Consider the following 14,181-nt stretch of genomic DNA (forward strand, 5'->3'; position numbering starts at 1 on the left):
GCCCACTTCTTTTTCTAGCAGTCTACAACAGCAGCATGGGTATGTCTAATATCACCCTATGGCAACATTGTTACTGCACTGTGCTCTAGTACTTGCTTTTGGAACGGTTAGTTTTAAGGTTTTGGCATGGTGCATGGTTAGTTTTATCTGCTACTTCATTGAAGCATGCGTTAAAATTGGGGAGCATACTGCTACAGCGAAGTAGCTGCTGGTCACATGTAGACTCACATGATACTTGCATTGCCGTAGCATGTTGTACATCTCTAGTATGTCGCTAGAGACAGGGTGACATGTAGACACGCCCTATGACTACTGTCTGTCATTCTCTATCAGCTTTTCCAGCTTCAGACAAGCTGCTATGTTCATTAGAGATGGCAAGGTCAAATGCATTGTTTGTTGCAATTACTGGGCACATTTACACATGCGCTTTAATGTGCAGTCACCTATTCTACTGCACATTAAAGTATCACCTAAAAAACCCATATTATGCTAACGTGCAACCTAATGTGCATTAATTTAATATCTCATATTTGAGGTACTAAATTTAATGTGCATTAGAAAAGCCATATTCATGCTCATTTAGATGTGCCAACCATCCATGGCATGTGTCCCACAAAGGCAACTTACCGTGCTTGAATACATATTTGCGTAATTCCCATTGAATACAGTGGGCGAAGTGTGAGTAAAAACTACACAGTATAATGCAAGATGCCACAGGTATTAAGATGGAATATATGTAAGAAAGCACATAGCAAGGGAAGAATGTACACAAAGTATTAAGCATAAATATTAAAGGTTGATTATATGCTAGCCAGGAAAGGAAAATGTAATCTACATTTTCCTTTAAAGCAGCACATGCCATTGTAGACTAAACCTATGCATGTACTTGCTCTTCCAGTGTGGCCCTCCAGTCTGGCTCACTGACAACAACATACCTGCATGTTTTTTAAAGTAATAAAGCAGAATTATAGACACAGTACCAAACGTTGAAAAATAGTATTTATTAGCACCCAATTTACATAATTATATGATACAAATGAAATTTACTTGCTGCTGTAACATTAAATAAAGCTGCTCTTAAAAACCATTGTTTAATTCTGGAAGTCCAAGTGATTTTGCTCAGCACAGAATGTGGGTACAGCATACAGAGATTCCACTTCACTACTGCCAGAGCAATATAAGTACCTGCACAGTTACCTCAGTGTTGTCTCATTTTAAAATTACACACTAATATACGCAGTTTTATATAAATTTTAATGACAAAATATTTATTTGGCTTATCAGGCAAGTGAATGTGACTTTAAATACAATCTACCCAAGAAGTTCCACAAACAGCAGTTTCACTGCAATTCATAAAAGGGGAAAATTCAGAAGAGCCCCAAAAGAATACCAGCATTTCTTTAAATGACCATTACCCCAATTTCTAACTTTGCAGTTTTATACATCTAAATCTAATATTCATAAATACTGAATTACTAAACAAATATTAAAATTTTACCCTGATAATAGAATACTTTCATTCTAACAATGATTTTGAATTTACTACATGATAAAATCTTCTCAACAGTTTAAAGATTAAAACGAGTCATTAGTTTTCCCAACCCAACTTTATGAATGCAAACGAACCTTCCTGAAATTAAAACATCTGCATCAGTCTTGTTCCTGGGAGAAATAGTTCCTTTGCATTTATTTAAAAAGAAAAGAAAAGAAAGGAATGTGCGACTTAAAATAACATTAACTTTTGTGAAACAGTAGCTTGTAACACAATCAAATTACTATGCTTAGAAAATTTTTACAACAATCTCATACTGAACCACAGACACAAACTGGCAAGCAGGCAATATTACTCAGTAAGCAGGTATTTTCCACCTGAGCCATTACTTTGCAAAACACTTGAAGTCAGACACTGTTTCAAAAGTAGTCACTCAAAACCAGTTGCAACATAAAATACACAAATTCATGTGAACTCAACCTAAATTCCCTTTGTTTTCAGGGATGAGTTAGCATGTCACTCTTGATGATAGGTACCCATTTATTTCTAATATATTTGTTGGGGGAAGCGACCCAAAATTTCATCACTAAAAGTGTGGTTTTGGTGGCCTGTATATTACGTTTACCAACAATAACCTAAAAGGGCACTGTGAGGAAGTGTTGGTCTTGAACTTAACTTTATTTTAGGAGAAAACTAAAAAGTAAACAAATCAAAATAAGAGGCTGCTACATTCATGTTTACAAGCAAATCACAGCCTTAAAATTGCTTGTTTTTTAAGTTATGAGACTCATTAGTTCCATAGGCAAAGAAATATATGTCTGAAAGTTTTTTTAATCTGACAATCTCTCTCAAAGTCAAGTGAATGTACTTACATAAAATGCATTGTGGGTGCTGTATATGCTGACAACAGTCTGGATTTCACCAGTGGTTAATAAAAAATATGGTGCCACATGAACAATGGCTATATTATGCCGTCTATCTCCTACAGCTTGCTTAAATGCCAGTTTTAAGGAAGCCATTGAAAATAATATAGGACTCCTTTTCAGTTCACTTGGTCTCCAAAGCTACAAGGTATTATTTGCCAACATGCTCATTTTACATTTTCAAATGAAAGTTGCCCCAGACTATTAGCGCAAATGTGATGGCCTCTGAAATGTGCTTGCTTTTCTTGTAAATGCCCAAAACAACAATTTTGGGAGTCAATCTGAAAACAAGCTACATTCAATTGCCATGATTTAAATCATAGTTACAATAAAGAAAAAAATGATAAGATAGCCAAAAGTCCATCAGTTATCACTTATACAATATTTTTGGCTGCTTTTCATAAGTAATCCATGAAAGTAATGAAGGTATTTGGTTTGGCAAAACTTCTCCTGTCCGTTCTAGAAAAGTATAAATCCAGCTGTGTACCTCTTAGCTTTCCAGCTTAATACTTTGGTGCTAGGACCACAGCCTTTTCAAAACAGAGTGCAAGTAATTTTGGGAGTCTGTGATTCAAACTGAATGAAAGCAAACAGGACTTTCATGCCTTGTCAACACAGGGCACTGAACATATTAAAAAAACCACATTTTCTTGTTCTTACTGGGGCAGTACATGGCTTGGCAGTGGAGACAAAGGCAAACTAGTTTAAAAACCAAAAAACACACACTAGCTCAATTAGAGATCTACATCTCTTTTACCAAATAGCTATGTTAATCATGAGCTACATAAACCCAATTTACATCATTTGCATCACTGCAACTGAAATAAGATGCTCAAAGTGAGGTCTTACATGGTATAGTATTTCATAAGTTCCAGACAGACAGACCAAACAAAATCAGGCTGCCATTATTATCCAACGCAATTCAACCTTCAAAACAGGACATCTGACATTGAAGAGATGTCATCAGTCCATAAACATGTATTTTATAAAGGGGAGGGGAGGCTAACCCAAGAATACAGAAAGGTGAATACTCAGGATGATAGATATGTTAGTTAACAGGGGAAAGTCATCATGGGCAAACAGAGGGATTGATTTCACAGGAACAGTCCCACTGGTGAAATAGGAGTAGCTGTCTGAGTATGGACCATTATACAAGCACTAGAGAGCTGACTCATGTCCTGTTTTTTCCCTTATACCATCCTAAATTTCACTTCTTTGTTCTATTTCACATAAGATCACCCTTCAAAATGTTGTTCTACTCTAGCAACTATTTTTCTAGTTCCCACATGTAGCCTGATGGTAAAATGTTGTTTGCTCCCTTTCCACAATCAGTCAATCTCACTGGCTGCATCTACACACGCGCTTCTCTGTGGAGTAGACTTACCAGTTGCCGAGTAAAATGTCACTGTCTACATGTGTCACAGTTAGTTAGGCTGCAGTAAAGTAATTAACACTGCCATAAGATAGTACTGTCGGGGATGGTTGGGGACAGTACTATCTTATGACAGAGTAGTTAATTGCAATTAAATGCATGTGTAGATGCTGGCCATGGGTGTAAACTGTGCTTGGTTAGCCCAGCCAGCGGACTCGTCCTTGCCACCAAGCCACACGACTCCACACTTTCAGCATCCTCATGCCTCAACCAGCCCCTTCATCCCCAGTGCCACCACTCAGAGCCCAGGGCAGAGCAGGGAAGAAGTGGCCATGGCATAACCTGCTCTGCCCTGGCTCAAATTGCAGCGGTCCTGGGTGCACGTGTGAATGCTGTGCCCAGGAGTAATTTACTCCAGCTCAAACTGCTCTGGAATGGATTGCTTTAAATTAGTTACATCTGTAGACACACCCACTGAATAGTAGCTTACTAGTTAAGGGTTAAGACTACGAGATTGCAGGTGATTTTTTAATCACTAATAGTGCTCCTCTGCAAGATGAAATCTATTAACAGGTTCTCAGAAGTCTCATTACAAAGCTATTCCCTGAAAATCAACACAGGGAGCTATAAGAGCTATAAACTTTGAAGTTTACCATGCCTACAGGTTTGAGAGAGAAAGTGAACTAGCCATGTCACATATACTTTCCATAGTTGGTACAGTGTATACGCATGTGGGTGTTTTCATTTCATCATTCAATTTCTCCATTTTTGGTAGTTGTGGTCTAATTTATTTTCTAATTAGCACCCCCAAGTTTTAGAATGCATTTTTAAATGCTGCATTATAGACAGGTGAGTGCTTTTACAGTTATTTCCATAAATTCCTTATTTTCATCATTTTAATGAACAATTTCACGTCACAGATCAAAAAACTGGAATATATATGTCTGTAATTGATTAATGAAATTACTTGGAATTCTCATTCACATTTCATGAAATAGAAACGTAGTAAAATGAGTAAAATATTTGTATATTACACATGAGCTGCACTAGGAAATAGACCAGCTATATTTTAAAGCTAGCCTTACATGTTTGACTCTGCATATATTTTTATGGAATGGGAAATAAATGGAAAATACCATAATCTTTTATGTAACACAGATTTTGATAAAAATGCAGAAAACAATGGAAATTCAGAACGATGGTTGAAAGCCTGCCTTGCACTGCCTCCTTCAGATTAAGATCCAATTCTAACAAAACAAAAGTTTAAGGCCTGATTTGATCCTGAAAAGTTTTATATGCGTTAGACTGAAAGCATAAGCAGTCCTGCTGAAGTGTCTGATGTGTGTCAGCCACCGCAGCATTGGGCTTTCCAACATAAAAAAAAGGAACAATATCAAGTTTTATTTTTAAAATTTAAATTACAAACATACATAAGATTTCTTGCTACCTCTGTTTAATGGTATAGTTTCAAATCTGAACAAATATAATTTTACTTTGATAATTTTGGAATTTAAAGCAGGAAGCATCATAAAATATGGGTAATTGAATCACAGAGAATCTCAAAGTTCTAACATTAACAAGTTCTTTCTAGCTATTGTTTCCAGTGTCTTCAGGTCAAATTTGGAATTGGCTTCAAGCCTTCATAATTCCATCTAACCCAAAGTGACACACAGCAAGTCAATGCTAAAATTTCACCTCTTGATCTAATCTTCTCTATTATCATAGTCCAATGAATAATTTGGTCAATTATGTCCGGTCAAGCCAAATGACCAACAACAATATGCCTTGAAACAAAAAGGTGCATTTAGAAAGCATCTTCTCCAATAACGCCACATTACTTATTGGCGTCCAGTTCAAATCTTGACCCTTGGACATCAGAGTCCAAGAAGGGCATTGCCATGTTCATTTAGGGTCCACATTCACACACTATTCTGGGACCATTTTCAAATCTCTCTCTAAAAATTTGTATTTAGGCACCTAAACAATGCCCCATCTTCCAGTCTAATACTGGCCACAAAAAGTTTGAAAATTTGATCTCCTGGGATTTACCTGTTGCGGCAAAACAAAATGTATCAGCAAACGCTTCAAACCGGCGTCCAACACACATCACCAAGCACTGACTGGCATTATTTCCAAACCCCCCCCCTTTTTTTTTTTTTTTGAAAGTGCATGAAAAGAAGTGTGCAAAATGATGTTTATGCCAATTAAGAATTTTTTGTTTTTCTTTGGGTTGAGCTAAAACTCATCTGTGATCCAACATGCCTAACAAAAAATGACATAATTACTGTAAAATAAATACACAATATTCAAATTCCTGATTCCTACTAAATTCCTGCTTTTTCCCCGGTGGCAAAAACTCCTGAGAACTGTGGAAAAAGTGTGAAAAAACATATGCTGACTATACAGTGGTAATAGTAGAGGTAGTGTGGAATTACTTTCTCTTTTTTTAATTGAAAAAGACAAGTTTCTATTTATTTGGAATTTACAGCCCTGAAAATCAGGCTTATGGTTTGACTGCAAAGCTCAATACTGAACATTACATGCTTAGAGTCAAATATATTATGCTAGGGAATACTTTTCTTGTGACTAAAATAATGTCACATACTGTACCCTAAGGACAGCTACAGTAAGAGGAATTAAAATTTAGAAGAGCTCTTCCTAATGTGTATTCTTATTAAATTAAACTCCCCATTTTTATCTAAAAATAAAATCAAAGGCAACCTTTTACTATAAAAAGACTAGAGATATTTTTAATACTATTTAGGATTTTACTTGGTATGTCACAGAGGTTTGTCTCTGGCACAAAACATAAAATAGACTCTGGTACTTTAGAAGTGAATGGAAGATTTTCCACAATATTTAATTCAGGGTATACGTCAAATGAGTCCATCACATTTTGTGAAAGAAAGGATTTTTAGGCAAATCAAACACACAGAAAAGCACGAGTTACCCTTGTAAACGGGAAGTGAAGTAGGACAATGTTTAAACCTAATGGATTATTTACATTTGGTAAAGGAACTAAATTTTTTTCTTTTCAATTGGACTTTACTAAAATAAGTAGCACACGTTATTATCCACAGAATTTCTAAGAATTAACCTTAAAAAATGTGTCATGTGAATCAAACAAAGTAATGGTAAAAAGTAATATAACAAACTGTATGCAAATTTTGAGCACAAGGATATGTTTTGGGTCCAATATTCACATTAGATATTCTAGAACATTAATTTTATCAACTGTATTTAATTGAGAAAAGCTGCACATATTAGGGTACAGAGAAAAATATTAAGTGGCCCAGAAGGACTATAAACATGGATCAAAATAAAAACAACAACATTAGATTAATATCAAAACTCTGAAGGTGGATCCATTGAGGGGGGGAGGGGGAGAACTGCAAAACATACATGGAAAATGAAAAAGAAACCTAGGAGGCAGCAACGCTGAACACAGACAGCAAATGGTAAATTAAACTGGCTACACTGGCAAGAAGGCCAACTGTTTTAGTCTGCCTAAGCAAAAGAACCACAAAGAAAAAAGGAAAGTTAACAGAGCCTCTTCTGGTACTGGCTCTAGCTCTCACACCTGGAATGCTATGATCATGGCAGGACAAAAATTATGCAACATCCCTTCCTTCCTTCCTCCCACCCGAAACAGCATTAAAAGTTATAAAAATGATCAGAGGCTGGAGAGATTTTGCATGTGACAGAAGAAGGAAAAAGCTATTGTAACTCGGCTAAAAGACAACTAAGGAAGCAATATCTTAAGAGTCTATGGGTATCTGCTGTTTTGAGCACTGGGAACCTTCCAAAGGAATTCACAAAAGCCTAATAATGCAGGACATGTGTAAAACCTCACTGGTCAAAACATTACTAAAAACGCACACGGTTATAACCCCACTTTGGTAAGCAGATGACTAAACCCAAGACATCTTTTCCATCCTTAACTTCTATGATGGTGTTCAGAAGAGCTGACAGGCTCATGCACAGTACCCTGCAATTCTACAAGTACTTGAGCAAGTACAGCAAAGAGACACTGACATCAGTTACACCAGCACAAAAATATATACTTCACAACCTCTTTGTAAGGCTACATTTGTTTTTTTTGTTTTGTTTTGTTTTTTTAAAAGGCACCTCATCCTCTAGCTATTGCCAGCTTTTCAAGATTCATTTCAGTTTGAGCAACAGCTCAATAGTGAGAATGGAACATCTTTCAATTCACATTTTAACAGCCATTTCTTACATTCCAATTGTAATCAGAACAACAGTCTTTAAAATCAAGCATGCTGGCCAATTAATTATGTACAGCATTTTAAACAACTTTAACTACATATTATATTGTGTAAGCAAACAGCACAACATTCATTTCGTAGTCATACCATTATCCTTTTTATACACGAACTCAAGAGAACTCTTAATATTAAAACATTAAAATGCATCCCAAGTAGTCTTCTCTTACTAGACACATTTAATACATGTTTACAATATATATATACACATATATAATATACATAACTTTTAGAATTTTTCAAATAAACTTTTGTAATTTTCTTTTCAAAAAGAAATAAAATAATGACACAAAAAACAAGAGTCAAGTACACAGAAGAATTTTCACAAAATTGAATGCTCAGTTTTCAGCCAGCTTTTCCCCTTTTCACCATAATCAAAACATATTATAAAAACTAAATTATCTGAGTTACCATTGTCATTGTCATCTGTTTAGTGCTAAAAATTCTAAATTTATTTAATGGAAATATTGTACAACACTGTCACAAACAAATGTCTGAGTATTCTGAGAAGTGAAAGGTATCCCCAGGTATTTTTGCAATAAAATATAATATCCTGCAAACCCAAATAGCCTACATCAACCCTGCATAAAGCAATGAGGTTAATCTAAATTCTGGGACTTGGGCAGACTGTGGTTTCATGTTGAAAAGTCTCTCTAAAAATGGAATAGTTTCTTTGTCTCTTTCAATGATTCCTATTTTAATTGTGTCAGTTTAAAAGATAAAAGATTTATTAACTAACTTCCAGTCTTACAAATTCAACCTTCAATTTAAGGGTTCTTTTTTTTCCTCGTATCAACACGAGCAATACAGAATATACAGCACACATTTTGCCTTCCATGCCACTTGAGGGCTATGCCTGCCTTCACAGAATTGATAGACTAGTAACATGAAATCTCACTGATGATGCTCAGTAGAACAGAACCCACTTGGCTCTCTCAGCTCTGAGACTTTGAAGGAATAAACAGTAAAACTGGTTAAAAAAATTTACTTCTGTCACTCAAGTCTACAGGAAGCTCTGGATACATCTAGGGAGAAAATCTGTGCCCTTTTATATGGAATAATTTTTTCATTCAATAATCATACTTTAAAGATCACTGGCACAACATGCCCAGTACAGTGGACATGTTAAAAAAAACTCCACAGGTTTCCAAGTTAGGGAGTATTTCTAGAAATAGTAGAATCTTTCAAAAAGGTAAGGGCACCCTATTGCATCAACCTATGAGAGAGGCTCAGGCGGAACACCACATATAATGCTTTATCCTTAAGATGAAGTAATAAATTTCAGTCATAACTTGCCACTCTGGTCATTAAAGTATCAGGAAGGGAAACGATAAACACTTATTTATTAAACAGTACTAGAGATGGCTTGGGGAGTTTGTTATTTCTTGCACATGACAAGGAACAAAAATAAGGGCCAAGGATTTGAAACATGGGCAAAAAACCCCAACAAAATGAGAATATTTCTTGTGCCTGACCTCCAACAACAAATAGTATTATAAATCTGAATAAGTTAATTCACTATTACAGTGTATACAGACTGTTTTAGTCTGTCTCGTTAAATGTGACTAGTCTAAGGGCTAAGCTTCTAGCCACTTGCTAACACTTTCTTTCAAAAAATAAATTGTATAAATCTTCTGCAAACTAAATATCCACTGTATGTATAACAATAGATTTAACAAAACATTACTGCATTAATATTTTTAAAAGTTAGTAATTTTCTTTTAAACCAGATTTACCTTATGCTAGCAGCCCAGTGGCTGAGATTAATTATCTGCTATTCTCTCTAAACTTTACCTAGTCTCTAATGCTGAAGGGATGAACAAGTGAAGTTCTTGTGGTACTTCAAAGGGAACTTGAAAGGTCATTTTTTCAAGATGCATTATGTGGTATAGACCTTAATGAGAACTACACTGGGATTTCCTTCCTCCCTTGTCCCACTCTGCCCCCCCCACCCCACCTCTACTCTGTGCGGCTATCAGACTATTACTACTTACTTGCCCATCCCTCCACAGTAACCTACAGTATTAACAGAGAATATATAGACTGAGTTTCACCCAAGACCTGCCTGGATGAAAATATTCACACCCTCAGAAATAAAAGCTGTTCTTTTGTGGAGTATTTGAAACAGAGAGTTTCCAAGCTCAAAGCACCAGCTGAGCTCACAGAAACTGGAACATACCTTAATTTAGAAAAAAAGAGCACCCTGCAGAAACTAGACCATTACAAACATTCTCTGAATTGTAGGACATGTTTGCCCCCTTTCTTCTCTATTGTGCAGCTGGTTAGATATATACAAGCTAGCGCTGGAGGATAAGCACTATGTCATACAAAGACCTTAGCTAGGGCATCAGCTCCTGCACTGGCAATATAACATTTGGATGGGTGGAATGCCACGTCATGAATGGACTCATCAAACTTTTTACGATGAGCAGTAAATTCTTGAATGCAGGTCTTGCTTTCGAGATTCCATAAGCGAATAGAACAGTCATGACCTACAGAGAGGGGAAAATTTTTTTTGTAATTGAACTGAACATCAAAGTTATTATGATAAAAGGAAGAAACTGACACGTGAGATACTTACTGCCAGACATCAAATACAAGCCATTTGGATCAACAGCTAAACTTGTGACTGCATCTAGGTGGGCTACCATAGAATGGATCAGTTTTCCTTTGAATGAAAAAAGAGTCCATGTTATTTTTCCTATTTTCATAATTCAATTAAACTTGGCAATTTAATATTTTGTATGACTCCACTGAATCTAAAGAAAAAGAACGTTTTGATTATGATCTCTTACTTATTCTAAGTCCTGTCACATAAGCTATTAAAATAAAATCCTGTCTGTGCCTGGCTGAATTTGTTTATATAAAAAGTCATTTTATATTGCTGACCTTCCTAGGAGGTCAACAATACTGATGTCAAGAACTGTGTTAGCCCACTGTTGCAAAATACTACTTGCTGTAAGACAGCTTATGCTGTAGCCATACAGGATGTATATATTTCTACTTTCTAACAGATTCAGAGGCCAGTTACACAACAATAAGTCATGACAGGGTGTGTGTTTCAGGCAATCCATGTTGCCCCAAAACTCAGCCAGCTCTGCTACTGTATTGCCTTTATTGCTTATTGCTATTGCAGCAGCAACATCGTATCTTTTCCTAAAGAACATGTTCTTCTATTAGAAAAATAACAGAAGTAATAAAAGAAAACAGGAAGAGTAGGGGGTAAAACACTAACTCTAATATCCAAATATACTTTATGAAACAGGTTTTGTTTTCCTCTTTTTGGCCAGCTTTGCTCCTCAGATCCCTCTTTCTCCCCCTACATGGGCACAGGTGATGGTTGTTTTACTGTAAAATCTGCAGTGGGCATACCAAATAGTTTGCAACTCAGCTCTTCAGCTATGGATTGTTGTGTAATGGCAGCCAGGCTCATGCAACTCTGCCATTCCACTAGACAGCACCTCATTAAAATTCTAGGTTATAATGTTTTAAATCATCACCATAAATATTGCACTCTATACATGTTATAATAAATCTCTATATAGTTCCCAGTTAAAATAAAAATCAGTGCAGTTGCTCTTGGAAAAAAAGATGGGTAGTTTCCCTTTGTCACAAACACTGCTGAAGAAATGCATCAAGTCAGAAGCAATATTAATGGTACTTCACAAGAGAGCTGTGCTTCCACTAACAGCCCAGCAGTACTAAAGAGGTGCCCAGACTGCCAGTCACTGCCTACAATGATTCAATGATGTGCAGCTAGAAGGTAGATAAAACAAGCAAGTGAACATTTTAGAGAAGTGTGAGGTAATGTTTCCCAAGAATGGAGCACCAGACTAACAGTGCCACAAATGAAATAGGGAGTTTCAGGGAGGGGGGAGGGAAAATCACTATTGTTTGAGCCATTTAAAACCAAGAAGGTACAAAACAGCAGTTAAAAGTTTTCTAACACTTCCTCTGAATGTTCCAAGTGGATAGCCTATCTATGGGCTCCAAAAGTGAGACAGTCCTGTGGCAGAAGTCATTAAGTCCTTGATGCCTCCTCCAGAGAAGATGAAAGGCACCAGTTAGAATGAATTTTTGTTTAATCTTTGGTTTATGTAACCACTAGAGCTAGTAGCTGGAGAAAGATACACACCCGTATTGTTGTCATAGAATTTGATGTGCCGGTCTTCATGGGCAGTGATACTGATAGGAAGAGTTGGATGGCTGATGACTCTGTTTATCTGGCAGGAAGAATTAGCTGCTAATTTAAAAAAAATGCATGGTAAACATATACAGGTCATTAACTCCTTTGAAATTCTACTAAAAAGTTTAGTTAGTTCTATGCAGAAGTTAAATCTCCCACTTCTATAAAGGGACAGCCTCTCAACTCATAATTACATTTGTATTAAGAATCATTAGGATGAGAGAGGCAAGTACTTTGCAAGTTAGATATACACTGCCTTACATGAATACTTGCCCACATGTTCATTTATATATTGTATGACCTATGCATGTAGATAAAGTGAAGCCCACATTTTCAAAAATGGCTAGAGATTTGGATGCCAAAAATTTGAGACACCATCTTAGGAGACGCTTGTTTTCAGAAAGTTGAAAATCCATCCTCTGAAAAATTAAGGCAATATCCCACATTAAGAACCCTAAACCATTAATCCCTTTTGAAAATTTAGGCCACACACATATTCTATAATTAAGCAAGTGTACACACATGCTACTGTATGCAAGTTTTACAGGAACAGTTTTGAATAGCAGAATAACTTAAGAACAGGAAAGTCACGAGGTAAATTATGTTGATTATCCCAAATGTAAGGGAATAAAATGTTTGTACTGTAACACACATTAACAGGCACACTTGCCTGCCACACATTTTACCAAAAAACCCCCCCGGAAGTGTTTTCAATATTTGAATTAATTTTTCTTCACATCTTTCTGCTTGTAAAACCATAGTTCCTTGGTACGTAAGACAAATCATGCAGGCCTCAGGAAAATCAACATTATAGGTAGTAAGTTTTTAGAAACATATACAGTTATCCTATTCCATATATACTATAAATGTTCATGATCTTTTGACACATGGGGCTCAAATTCACTGGAGAAAAGGAATTTCTGACCTTCTAATAGTACTGCTTCCTCTTCTGACCATGGCAAATATTTAAAATATGTGAAACAAGTCTAGGATTAACTATTCTATATCTTGCCCCTTATAATACTATTAACTGAGATGCAGAAAAAACATTATTTGGCAGTGGGGCGCTTTTTTGGGGGTTTTTTTAAGTGATTAAAAATGGAAGATATTTGGAAACACACTTTGTCAAAAGTAGTTTTAGGAAGGATAAATCAATAAGCAAAGTGTAGGCAGATGACATTTAAAACATTTCATAGTCTACTGAAACTCACTCAACACTGAGATGAAATATGGCAGCAACGCGACTATGCTATGCTAGGCTACATAGGCCTCCAGTGGTAACCTTGCTACTTCTGGTGAAGCACAGAGAGTTATACCCAATAGGTCAGGAGCCCAGTTTTGCATCCTCTGGTAAACTAGAATTCTGGAATTGTGGTGCAAATTACACGGTTTTACATATCAAATCTAAATGTAACCTATGACTTGTTCCATGATATCAAAATTTTAATATAAAAAAAAAAAAAGCATTGAGTTTATAGAGTGAAGTTCTACCATACTCCACTATAATTTCTCTGGGTAAAATAGGTTAATAAATATCTGAAGGGTGATAATAAGAGACAGATATAGACTTTCTGTGGTTGAAAGAGACAGGACTAAGAGCAATGACCTCAAACTGCAGCAGCGGAAATTTAGGTTGGAGTTTAAAAAGAACTTCTAACCATGTGGGTGGTTACCTAGAGAAACTGTGGAATCTCCATCCTTGTCAATTTTGAAGAGCAGGTTAGACAGTTGCTTGGCTGCAATTGTCTTAGTCGGGGGATCATCCTCTCTGAGTATGGGGTTAGACTAGATGAGCTCATGAGTTCCCTTCCAGCCCTACTTTCCTACAACTGTAGGAAGAACAGTCTGAATACCATTTTGACAAAATCCTCCAGTGGAAAAAAAAAAAAGCAATACTTTCTATTTACAAATCAGATTTTTTTCTA

At 36.2% G+C, this 14,181-nt stretch overlaps 1 protein-coding gene across 1 annotated transcript in view; it reads right to left on the minus strand.

Moving 5' to 3' along the window:
- Window positions 1–982: 982 nt before the first annotated feature.
- The window catches only part of STRN (striatin), a 91,753-nt gene continuing 78,554 nt past the window's right edge, over window positions 983–14,181 (minus strand). The window contains 3 exon segments of the mRNA XM_090045353.1: window positions 983–10,562; window positions 10,652–10,738; window positions 12,206–12,313. Of these exon segments, the coding sequence (XP_089901479.1) occupies window positions 10,393–10,562; window positions 10,652–10,738; window positions 12,206–12,313 (365 nt within the window). The 3' untranslated portion in view covers window positions 983–10,392.

The sequence above is a fragment of the Crocodylus siamensis genome, chromosome 1 (assembly GCF_052110815.1).
Source record: "Crocodylus siamensis isolate JL-2025a chromosome 1, ASM5211081v1, whole genome shotgun sequence".
NCBI lineage: Eukaryota > Metazoa > Chordata > Crocodylia > Crocodylidae > Crocodylus > Crocodylus siamensis.